This window comes from Peromyscus californicus, unplaced genomic scaffold (assembly GCF_007827085.1).
Source record: "Peromyscus californicus insignis strain IS unplaced genomic scaffold, ASM782708v3 Scaffold_4__1_contigs__length_199733344, whole genome shotgun sequence".
Classification (NCBI taxonomy): domain Eukaryota; kingdom Metazoa; phylum Chordata; class Mammalia; order Rodentia; family Cricetidae; genus Peromyscus; species Peromyscus californicus.
In genome coordinates this window covers 116,780,513-116,794,033 of record NW_026294562.1, presented here as the reverse complement: position 1 = coordinate 116,794,033, position 13,521 = coordinate 116,780,513, and the positions used below count along the sequence as shown (strand labels likewise).

At 37.7% G+C, this 13,521-nt stretch overlaps 1 protein-coding gene across 1 annotated transcript in view; it reads right to left on the bottom strand.

The window, feature by feature from the left end:
• LOC128093930 (vomeronasal type-2 receptor 116-like) overlaps positions 1-11,981 on the bottom strand; it is a 35,897-nt gene extending 23,916 nt beyond the window's left edge. Inside the window, exon 1 of the mRNA XM_052711847.1 lies at positions 11,776-11,981. Within this exon, the coding sequence (XP_052567807.1) occupies positions 11,776-11,981 (206 nt within the window). The remainder of the gene's footprint in view (positions 1-11,775) is intronic.
• Positions 11,982-13,521: the final 1,540 nt, after the last annotated feature.

Genomic DNA, 13,521 nt, shown 5'->3' with positions numbered 1-13,521 from the left:
AAAAGTAAATGAATACAGATAGTAATAGAAAAAATAGTTTATAAATAATAAAATAATGCCTTTAAAGAGAGAATAACAATATAAAAAGGATATTTCTTAAAGATGAAAAATACACTGAGCATCTGGATCCTATATAGTGTCTTGTTGACTTTGAATTTTTTGATTACCATAGCTGCTGAGAAAAATGGAATTGTAAGAGGGACTGCTGAATTATACCAGCCTAGATACTTTAGGAATGCCTTAACTTTAGAATGAAGTCAGAAAACATACTGCTTTGGGAAAGAGGTTACGCTTTTTTTCCACAGAAAATATAAGGCTATGGATCCTTCGAGGTTGATAGAGATCAGGTTTGATCAGGGAAGACCCTCTGAATCCTTGCTACAGATATAAAGAAATAAATCTAGAAAAACAAGAGAGGTAACATGTATTTTACCTGCTCAAACATAAAACAGAAAATCATTTTAACTCACTTGTACATACTGCACATTCCATATATATGTATATATGTCATCTTTGATAGTTTGTGTGTTTTCAGAGCAAGGGGACCAGACACCAATGAAATAGATGGCCCAGATTATTCAGTTTCTCAGAGTGCCTCTGTTGCAGCTTCCTAAGAGTTCTGCAACCATTCAAGGCTGTTGGCTGAAACAGTGAAGCCTTACAGACTATTTTAGCTAGGTCTGCAGATAAGCCTTGCACTTTCCCATTTAACAGAGACTGGACAACAGATGTTATGGCTAGCTCTCCCAGGACTTGATTATCCTAATTTTCTCAGTGTCCACCAAAGATCTCATCACCTCCAGACAACAAGAAACAGTCTAGAGAACATGATGCTCACATTCCCAAGAGGTAGGGCGGGTGGTTTTTGATCATTCAGTGGGATATGGATGTTTGTCATCATTTAGGGGGGGTTGGTTACAAGTTGTTGTTGGTAATGGTCAGGAAAAAAGCTGAACAAAGGAGGCTATATTCAAGGACCTCTTTCTGAAAAGAAAAAAGGACGATGTGGAAAGGATAGAATAAAAGGGTAGATTATTGAATTTCTTTGAAACTAAAAAGCAACTATTAATTTCAAATATTTTACATTGGTATGAATTTTTGTATATTGACACAAATTTAAGGTTTTCTTTGTTCGAATATATTCTTTATATATTTCTACTCCTATTTATGGTATTTTGTTTATTGATATAAATTTAAGGTTATTTTTACTATATTGTATATATATTTCTACTATTATTTAAGGCATTGTACTTATCCAGTTGATTTACCAAAATAATGTAAATTTCTAGTTACTGAAAGTTATTATTACAAACTTTTTAGGATAATTAAGAAATGTAGGTTAGTAGTTAGTCATATACAACAATCAATGTATATGTACTCATGTAAGGTATGCTTCAAGGTCATACAGATATTTATTTTAGATAGACAGGTAGTCTTCAAACACTTCAAAGACTTACAGAATATGGCGTTTAAGATGTTTAAGAGCCTAAGGCTTTTCATGACAGTGAGACATGTCTACTCTTGGCAGAATGAATCTACTTCAAAAAAGAATGATGGGCATGGAAGAATCTCTATATAGAATTTGTTTCATTGTGGCAAAGTTAGCCATTTGCCTGTCCTCAACTGCTAAAAGTATAAAAGTAAACTGTGCAAACTGGAAAAGCAGGACACAAAGGGATAAAATTGCCATACTTTGCTAAGACTAGGTGGGACAGTTCTTCAAATTTCCTGCTTCACAGAAAAGTCTTTAAGATATTCTAGGCTTTTAGGCTGAAGATGGATGCCCCAATATTGCAGAAGTAGCTTGCGTGACTGTCCAGGCAACCGGTTATTTCTGTCATTTCTTATAGTTTTAGAAGTTGCCTGCTCTGCACTTCCTGTTTAATCAGTTAATATTATATCTGAATCAGGTCTGTGATGGGGTTGAAGATGAGATAGTTACAGTTTTATAGTTTACCTTGTTATCAAATACAGAAAAGAAACTCACAAAGGAGGTATAAAATTTATAAGGTTAAGAGACATAAACACTTAAATTTTTGTTAAAAAATGATTTAAGGCCTAAAAAATTAGTTTTGGCTTGGGAGTATAAGTTAGGATAAAAGTGAATTAGGTACAAAACTTTGGACTCACTAAATAGGATAGATATTAGAAGTATTTTCTCTAAAATTGTCAAATACAAGTGAAGTGGGCATTGTGAATGTAAGTCTTTCATGTGGCCCATGTTGCCACCAATGGCCACACGGAGCCTGGGGGCTGGGCCGCTTCTTAGTGACTAGGGTCTATGCTGGTGCCTAGAATCATTCTGGTCTGAGTGGCTGGGGCTTCTACCTGGAGCCAGGATATCTACTGCGCTAAGCGGCTGCCTGGGGCCATGTCTGGGTCAGTGGTCAAACTGCAGTTGGGGTCTGTGTCAAAGTCTATTGCCCAAATTGCCACCAGTGTCCACATGGAGGCCTGGGTCACAGCCTGTGGCCTTGTTGGAGTATGGGGGCCATGCTGCCACAGAAGCCATACAGATCTGTCACCTGGAGCCATGGTATCATGTGGGTCCAGACTCTTGCTGAAGGTCATTTCTGGGTCTGTGGTCCTATAGTGGCCAGGGTCTGGATTGATGTATGTGGTTTCTGTTGCTACTGAGAACCATGAGGATGCCCAGGGGCACGTCAGATGCCTGAGTCCAGGTTGCTGTCCGAGGGCCATGATGCAGCCAAGAACATGCAGATCTGCGCGGCCTGTGCTGCTACCCAGAGCCATGGTGATGTCTGGGCCATAGCTGCAGCTGAGGTCCATGTCTGGGTCTAGGACACTACTGCAGCCAGGGTATATGTTTATGTCCTAGGCTCCAGTTATCACCAAAGGTTGTGCAGAAACCCAAGGTCTGGAGACATGTTGGTGTCTGAGAGGCACACTGCCAATGGGGCCAGTGATGATCTGAGTGACCTGTACTGCCACCTGAGGCAATGGTGACATCCAGACCAGGCTGCTGTCTGGGTATGTGATCCTACCATGGCTGGGGTCTGTGCTGAAGTCTGAGTCCCATTTTGCTACCAATGGTAACATAGAAGCCCAGGGTTAGTGCTACAACCTGAGGCTTTGATGGTATCCTGAACAAGAATCATCCTGACCTGAGAGGCCAGTGCTTCAACCCAGAGGAAGAATGTCATCTGCATCCAAGATACTGCTGAGGGCCATGTCTGGGTCCATATTCTAATTACAGCTGGGGTCTGTTTTGATGTCTGTGGCCCATGTCACCTTGGGCCCATAGGAAACATGCAAGATGAAATCAGAGGGCCATGCTGAAGTAGCTCTGCCCTACACTGGCACAGGGAAAGCTAGCTTTACCTCTCACTGGACACTGCAGCAAGAGAGCTGCTTCTGAAGTACTGGTCCCTGCACTTGGGAGGGCTGGCTTCACCCTTCACCACAGGAAAGGTGACTAGACCTTCAGGGATTGGGCTAGAACCAGTGGCCAGACTGACCAGCTGGCTACCACCCAGGCCCATATCTGGGTCTTGGGATGGCCCACCCAAACATCTACTCCATCTAGGATCTTCTGGAACTCATGAAGGGACTGGCCCTGTGGAACAATACCTGCAGGATTGCCATGACTTGGGGGTGGCCATGGGTTATCACAGAGGCATTTCCATGAGGATCTAGTGTAGATAGTGTACCAGAAACTAGAGGCCTTGAACCAGACCAGTGACTCATTGCAATGAACATTTGTTAGTAAAGGTGATTGGACAAAAGGGTATACTATATGACACACTGAGGTTGCCAATGTTGCCAGGATGAAGGAAGAGGTGTTGGATAGGCAGGACAGTAGGAGAAGTAGAAGTGAAGAGGGTTTTTTTTTTTTTGGTTTAGTTTGTACTTGTTGTTTTCGTTTGTTTGTTTTCATGCTTGTTTTGTTTGGATTTTTTAAAAATTTTCTTTTGTGGGGGGACATTGAAGGGGTGAGGGGAGGATATGGTGGACCAAGAGGTGAGCAGAATTGTGGTATATAATATGAAACCCTCCAAGCAGCAATAAAGAAGTTAAATTGAAAAAAGACCTTAACTAAGAATAATAAGAATACATCAGGAAGAATCCAAGCTCAAAGATCCAGAAAATATATTTAACAAAACCTTGGAAGAAAATTTTCCTAACCCAAAGAAGGACACACCTATAAAGTTGCAAGAAGGTTGTAGAACACCAAATACATTGGGCAGGAAAGGAAAGTCCCCCACCACATAATAATCAAAGCACTACACACACAGAACAAAGAAAGAATCAAAAGCTGCAAGGAAAAAAAAAGTAAGTAACATATAAAGGCAAATCTATTAGAGTTACACCCCACTTCTCAAGGGAGACTTTAAAAGCTAGAAGGGCTCTGAAAGATGTCCTGCAGATTCTAAGATACTACAGATGCCAACCCAGACTACTACTATACCCTGCAAAACTTTCAATCACCATAGCTGGTCATCTGCAAGTACATTATTGTTGTTAGCTTGTTTCTTTTTGTTTTTGTGGGACTCCTTACAGTGGACTGGGAATATCTGACTCCTTTGCCTGCCCTTAGGACCCCTTTCCTTCTATTGGATTGACTTGCTCAGCCCTGATATAAGGGTTTGTTCCTACTCTTATTGTAACTTGTTATGTTGTGTTTGGTAGATATCCATGGGAGGCCTTTTCTTTCTGAATGGAAATTGAAGAGGAATGAATTGTGGGAGAGAGGACATGAGGAGGAGGAAATGGGAGGAGTTGATGGAGGGAAAACTGTGCTCAGGATACATTGGATGAAATAATACTAAATATAGAGAAGAAAGAAAAAAAAGAAATTATGCCAAAAATGTAGTACAGGTCTAAAAAGGATTCTTGATAGTGATGATACAAAAGTCTGAGAAATACATAAGGAAATATTAAAAATCCTTAGTCATCACAGAAATGCAAATCAAAAGTACTTTGAAATTTGATCTATTAGTCAGAATGGCCAACACCAACCAAATGATAACTCATGGTACGAGAATGCAGAGTAATAGTAACTCTCATCCATTGCTGATGGGAGTTCAAACTTTTACAGCACTATAAAAATCAGTGTGGAAGTTCCCCAGGAAACTTGGTATAGATTTACATCAACATCAAGCTGTACTACCTGTCTTGATCAGAGTTTTTATGGCTGTGGTGAAAAACCATGACAAAAAAGCAAGTTGGGAGAAAAGGGGGTTGTTTGCCTTACACTTCCATGTCCCTGTAGAAGAGAATCAGAGCAGGAACTAAAGCAGGCAGAAGCTGACAGGCAGGCATGGAGTGGTGGTGCTTACTGGCTTGCTTCTTATGACATACTTAGCCTGTTTTCTTATATTCCCTGTGACTACCAGTCCAGGGATGGTTCCATCCACAATGCCTTGGGCTTTCCCCATCAATCACTAATTAAGTAAATGCCCCACAGGTATGCCTTTAGACCAGTCCTATGGCAACATCATCTTAATTGTGGTTCCTTACTCTCAGATTGCGTTAGATTGTGTCAAGTTGACATAAAACTATCCAGCACACCACTCTTGGACATATACTCTGACAACTTTATATCCTACTATGGAGACACTTTGTCAACCATGTTCATTGTATGGAAATATAAAACAGCATTACCATCCTAAAATACATACATGTATGAAGACAATCTAAATGAAATTGCCAAAGAATGAGGAGACCAACACTGCCAGACATCTTTTATCACCCAGTGAGGCTTCATTTGGTGCCAGAAATGGGTTAAATCCTATGAAACAGCTAACCAGAGGGACACCATGGGAACCCCTAAACAAACCAGGCTATTGCCAAGCCTTCTCTTTATAAGCTGATAGTAAAGCCCTATGGCTGAAGATGACATCTACTCAGTTCACTGAAGATGACGTCAAGTTATTGCTTACCTAAAGACTGACTACTGTTCATGGTACTTGAAGATACTCTATATGCTACCAAAAGAGAAAGGTAAACAATAAGCCAACTACAAACCCTTAGATCTATAATAGTGACCTGCCTGAAAGATGTGCTAGTATAACAGTGGCACAAAGCTCATGGGAGTAACCAGATAATATATGATTTGGTTTAAGGCTCATTTCAAAAGATTTGATGCTGCCATATAGCAATAAAAATACAGAACAAAAAAGAATACTAAAAGTTGCAAAGGAAAAAGAACAAGTAACATATAAATGCCAACAAACTAAAATTACACATGACTTTAGGGTCAATGGAGACCCTAAAATCTAGAAGGGTTGTACATACATGGTGCAGACTCTAAGAGACCACTGATTGATGGAGTCTGCAAAGATATGCAGTAGGTGAGAACTAATATTCATAAAGCCGACCCACCAGAAAACAACTATCTTTTGGAGGAAACTCATGAGCAAAGGTTATGAGAAGTATTACCTATGAATAGCTGACTGCTTCTGTCTGTAATCCTCTTGTGTGATACCATGGTTCCCCTCTAAAACAGGCATGGTACTTGTCCCACAACCTTGGCAGTGTGTTCTTCAGTGTCTTGGCACAATTATTCCTGTGTATTGATAGAAGGATGAATTCTTCCTACACTGCATATTTCTGTTGAATAAAATAAGCCCTCATAGTTCAGCTTTTGCTCCACAATACAGTGAGAAACTTAGAAGTCTATTCTCTGTAATTAGCTTACTGACAGGACAAAGTGGTCAGATGAAGTGTCTCTGTGGAGAGATCACCAGTTGGACTTCCACAGATTATACTCAAGGATGGATTTATAGACTGTTTGATTTTGCTGAATCAAAGTCTTTTGGGGCACATAAGTTACCAAAATTGCCCTGGGCTTTCCCCACCTGGACCAGTTGATAATGCACAGACTGACATGTGGCAATATTCCCTGAGCAATTAACATTTTGAATATGCTTTTTACCTCAGTTTATGGTATAAGATTTTAGGCTCAGTTTACTAATTGTTTATGTTTAAGTCCTGGATTTTATGTGGATAGCAGACAATTAATGAGTTAATTTAAACTAGTCTAGAGGGAATCAGCTTAAGCCTAGTTACTGTGGGAGAAGCTCCACAGACTGCCAGAATTTCAGGGAGATGGCCTGGCCTCTCAGCCTTGAACATAAAACTACAAGGTTCCCTCCTTGTGTTCTGAGGCTACATATAGGACAGAAAATGTATTTTTGGATCTGAGATGGTTTTCTATGCCAGCCAGCCTTTGGAGAAAGTGCTGATGTGAATCAGTACAGTTGGCTTCCCCCTTTCTTTATACTGGTTGCCATGGTTACTCAGAGAAAGTTTGCCCTTGCATATTGGCTAATTAGAAACTGCTTCCAGTGTTGGCTGTGCCCTGGGCCAGGAGAAATTGGCACTTTTTGCATTTTGCTGATCATAAAATGTTATTCTATAGTATTAGTTACACTTAAGAAATGTAGAATAGTACACAATTTCTTTACTTCTTCCTTAGAATTCTCAATAGTTCAGGTTTTACCCTTTGTAACCCCCGTAAACTCTCCCTTTAAGAGATAATGTTACAAGCCAAACTTTTACTACTGCAGCTGTAGCTGGCCACTAATCAAAGCTGACAAGTTTATGCTATTTGTGTCTCTTAATCTATTTACAAAGAAATGCTTTGTGACCCTGAGAAATAGCCTTGTAACCTTTTTTATTGCCAAAGTTTGCTGTAGTATATGTATATAAGCTATGGAAATTTGAAGCTGGGGAAAAGTAGAATAAAAGAGCATGATCCAAATAGTTCGTGTGTGAATTTCTTATAGATAAGAAAATTTCCTAGGTCCTGCTCCTGCAAAACATTCTCCAAGTAACCCTGGGTACAGAACTGAGAGCTGGTATTGCAGCTTGCAAAAACTGATCCCAGTCCAGATTATAATACCCAGAAAAATATTCAACCACCATCGATGGAGAAAAGAAAATATTCCATGATAGAGTCAAATTTAAACAATATCTGTCTTAAAATCCAGAAATACATAAGGTCATAGAAGGAAAAGTCCATACCAAGATGCTTAACTCCACACAAAATGACAGGAAATAAATAATCCCGCACCAGCAAAACCAAAAGAAGGGAAATACACACCCACCACCACCAATGAAATAACAAGAATTAACAATCATTGGTCATTGATATCTCTCAGTGACAATGGTCTCAATTCCCCACAAAAAACTACACACACACACACACACACACACACACACACACACACACACACACATTAACAGTATGGATGTGAAAACAGGATTTATCCTTCACCTGAATAAAAAAACCACACCTCAACATCAAGGATACATATTTCCTCAGGGTAAAATGTTGGAACAAGATATTCTCAATGAATTAACCTGAGAACCAATCAGATGTAGCCATTTTTATCTCTACCAAAATAGACTTCAAAGGAAAAATTAATCAAAAGTGATGGAGAAGACACTACATATTCATCAGAGGAAAAAGCCACCAAGATGACATTTTCATTGTTAACGTCTATGTTCTAAACACAAGGCTCCCCCATTTGTAAAAGAAACACCACTACATCATAAAGTAAATCACATGTTGATCCTTACAAAACAATAGTGAGAGACTTTAATATCCCACTCTCATCAATGGACAAGTCATCCAGACAAAATCTATACAGAAAAATGCTGAAACTAACTGGCATTATAAACCGAATAGACCTAATAGATACTTAGCAGTTCATTTTATGCAAACACAAAGGAACGTACCTTCTTCTCCACACTTCAGGGACTTTCTCCAAAATCACATACTCAAACATAATAAAAGTCTTAATAGATACAAGAAAATTGAAATAACTCCCTCTATCCTATCAGACCACCATGGATTAGAGCTGATATCAACAACAACAGAAACAACAGAAAGCTTAAAATCTTATGGAACCTGAACAATTGTATACCAAAGGGAAAAACGGTAGAGACAAAAATAAAGAACGAAATTAAAGACTTGTGAAAATTTAATAAAAATGAATATACAAAATACCCAACTTATGGTATACAATGAAAGTGGAAGTAGGAGGCTTAATAAGCACTTAAGCACTCATAGCATAAGTGCCTAAATAAGAAAATTAGAGAGATCTCATACTGGCAACTTAACAACACACTGGAACTCTAGGAAAGCATAAGAAATCACACCCAAGAGGAGTGGATGGCAAGATAAACTGAGGGCTGAAATTAATAAAATAGAAACAAGAGAACACTACAAGATTCAGTTTAACAGAGTTGATTCTTTGAGAAAATCAACAAGAGAGACAAACTCTTATCAAAACTAACTAAAAGGCAGAGAGAATATTCAAATTAACAAAATCAGAAACATAAAGTGGGACATAAGAAGAGATAGTGAAGAAGCACAGAAAATCATAATGACATACTATAAAAACTTGTACTCTACAATATTATAAATCTAAAAGATATGGATAATTTCCAACCACAGTTTAATCAATATCAGATAAAAATTAAATGGACCTATAACCCTGCAGGAAACACAAACTGTCATTAAATTCTTCTAAAACAAAACAAAACAAATCAAAAAGTCCCACTAAAATAGAAAACAAAACAATACAAAAAAACCAACATACAGGGTTATATGGTTTAAAGCAGAATTCTACTAGGTATTTAAAGAAAAGTTAATGATTAAACTCCTAAGCTTATTCCACAAATAGAAACAGAGCGATCATTGCCCAAATCCTTTTATAAGGCCACAGTTGCCCTTATAACTCATACCACCTAAGGACTCAACAAAGAAAGAGAATTACAGACCAATTCCCCTTATAAACATGATGCAAAGATATTCAATAAATGCTTGCAAATTGAATCCAAGAACATATCAAGAAGCCCAACCACCATGATCAAATAGGCTTCATCCCAGAGATGCAGAGATGATTCAAAATAGGAAAATCAGTAAATATAATCCACCATATAACTAAACTGAAAGGAAAGAAATAACACATGCCAATCTTATTAGACGCCAACATAGCCTTCAAAATACAGCACCCCTTCATGATAAAAATCCTGGAGAGATTAGGGATACATGGGACATACTGACATAATAATTATAAACATAATAAAGGGAATTTAGAGTAAGACTGTAGTCAACATCAAATCAAATAGAGAGAATCTTAAAGAATTTCCACTGAAACATGACAAGTTTGTCCACTCTCTCCATATCCGTTCAACGTAATTCTTCAAGTTTTAGCTACAGCAATGAGACAACTGACATAGATCAATGAGATACAAATTGGAAAGTAAGAAGCTAAAATATCCTTATTTGCAAATAATATGATAAAATACATAAAAGACACTCAAAATTCCACCAGGGAACTTCTACAACTGATAAACATTTTCAGCAAAGCAGGTTGATACAAGATTAGTTAAAAAAAAACCTCAATAGCAATCCTATATGCAAATAACTAATGGGGTAAGAAAGGAAACAACATCTTTCACAGAGGCCTCAAATAATATAAAATATCTTAGAGTAGCTCTAACGAAGCAAGTAAAAGACCTGTATGATAAAAACTTCAAGTATTTCAAGAAAGATATCGAGGAAGATATCAGAAGATGGGAAGATCTCCCATGTTCATGGATTGATAGGATTAACAGAGCAAAAATTGTATACAACAATTGACTTGCCTTATTGTATCTTGTTTTGTTTTGTTTGGCTCATCTTTCTTGGAGGTCTTATCTTTTCTGAAGAGGAAACAAAAGAGGATCTAGGAAGATGGTTGGAGGAGAGGTTCCCTCAGGAGCTGAGAGTGGGAAAACTGTGGTTGGGATGTATTATATGAGAAAATAATCTATTTTCAGTAAAATAAAAGAGATGAAAATGTGGAATAAATTTAACACATCAAATATATGCAGCAGAAAGAGATATGACCATTTATAGTCAGGAAATGACCTTCCATCCGGGGAAACTTGACAGAATTTGTAACTTTAGTACTCCTCTCTCAAATGTTTGCAGGTAACACAGGAACACCTTTTATTCTAGTACGTGAAAAGGGAAATAGGAAATTATTGCTTGCAGGGGCATCTCCTCTTCTAACAAATGCACACATTATGTACTAGGATAAGCAGATGCTTTATAAGTTTCCAACTTAGAACTTTGAAAAATATCCTGACATTGTTAAAACAACAAAAATGTATCTATTCCTATGAAACAGAATGCAAAGGAAAGGAAAACATAAAATATTTTAGTGAACAGAAATAGCATTCTCAACCCTGATTTCACCTGCAGGAGTCATAGAACCCAACAATTATGAATTTATGACAGAGTTTTTAAACAAAATCTGTGTATCTTTTCAACAGATGTAACTTAAAGTCAGGGCAGATATACTACATTCCAACTGCAGGAACTGGGTATCCATGCTGATGGATGAAGCACTAGCAGGACAATAAACACCATCTTACTGTAGTCTCTGTGAAGTAAACTCAAAGATAAGTTTGGTACTATGTTTCTGAGAGACATCACATGATTTGATGAGATGGGCATTGTCATATTAAGGGATTCTTCCTAGGAGCAAGGTAGACAGTGTGGGTCATTTATTCATCTTCTGCCTGGAAATGTTGACTCAAGTGTGATAAAAAATAAGCTACAAACTATCCCTTTAATCATTAGCTATAGGGAGAGAACCAGCAGTAAAACATGAAATAAATTTGGATTATATCCTAGAGGAGGGAGGGCAAAACAGATTGAGAACACACAGAATCATGTTCTATTTCTCAGTACCCTTAGAATACATCATCTTCCATGATCTACTAAAATTAATGAATGAAAGATGTACTTACTTCTTGTCTAGATTCCCAGTGAAATGATCATTCTTCACATATCCATGCTTTGTGTAAATAGAAAATAAACAATCAAGCTCTTCATCTCCTTCCTGGTTTCTCTTGTCTTTTACTCTCCAAAAGCACTTGGGGTCAGTCAAACTGCAGAAAATGAGGGAAAGCTTCAGGGTCAAAAAGACAAAGATCAAAGAGAGCATCTTTGTCATGTCTCCAAGAGAGGAGCCCAAGTAAAGTGTAGCATGAAGAGTCAGACAGAAACCCATGTATCAATTATGCATGGACACATCTAGGTGTCTCTTTTTATTACTGTAGTTACTAGTAAAGAATGCATGTACTTCTCTCAGTTATGTTTTTCAGCCTACTGTTCACCTCTGGAGGATTCTTAAGCACTCTGTGTCCTGAGGCCCTGCATCTGAGTTCCTAATTCCAGGTGACAAATAAGGGGTAATAATTTTGTTTATGATTATCTTTCTCTCCATATCCCTTATGGTTCCATCTGTTTCAGTGGACATGAAGGCCCCAAACCTGATTCCTCTTGTGCAAATTTGTTAAAAAGCCTAGTTCATCAAACTGATTCTCTGATTACCATTTGGATTGTTGACTTGTATTGTATCAGATTATTTCAAATGAGTTTGAGATGGAAGTGTAAGAAATAGTTAATCCTAGATAGAGCTTATTACAGACATATAGGCAGTATGAACAATAATGTTCATGTCTGGAAATAGTATGAATACATATTTGCTGTCAATATCGATAGAACATGCACTGTATGATTCACACACTTGAGTACCTGCTAGTGCACACAATCCCATGGAGCAGCCTGTGTTAGAAGTTCAATCATCATTCTGAATCCAGAACCTTTCATCACTACCTGAATATCAAGGTAGAAAGAAAACCGCATATTAGAGTTCTATCACATGACCAAGACCTCAGTTCCCATAAATGTGTATTTTGTGATCAGCTCTTTCTGCATCTACAGCTCTGATTTCTTCCATTTTAATGCTTTCATTTGAATAGTATACCAGCTGATAGTTAACTATAATTTATGGATAACCTCTGCTAATTCTAATTTCCTAGTATGAAATTGTATGCTATTGTAGCATTACAGAATATATATAGCCATGAAGGTAGTGCATTGATAGGTCTTAAATGAACTTATTTCTTACATTAATATCAGTCATTTGAGAAAGTTCCACTAATGCAAATCAATTGCGTTTGCTTCTAGATGATGTACCCCCAAACACTGAGTTTTGTGCTGCATAGGTTTTAATACATTAATGATAAAATCAGTCACCAATAATGTGGATATGTAGCACTAAAGAAAGGAAATTAAAAGCACTTTCCTTTGTTATATGTTACCCCCCAATCAACCTATATTACTCTACTTCTTTTCCTGAGTCTTCTGTCATTTCTGTCTGTCTGTTATGTGAATCTGAATCTGTGCTTGATTGAATGCTGTTTTGTAAATCAGTCTGTCTGTCTGTCTGTCTCACAGTGCCTGTGTTTCTATACCTCCAACAATACGCTTTGCTTTGTCTTTTCAGAACAGCTTAGAAAGTGTAACATCAGGGAAGAAGTGGAAGATTCTTTACAGAATTTGTAGTGTTTTTTTTTAAACAAGGAATTAAATCATTGACTACAACTGATCCCAAATGATCTCAGCAACAAACAAACCAATATGATTCAATACCTGTATGTGTCTTCAACACTTGTGGATATTAATTTTATAAAGTTACTTTTGACCTA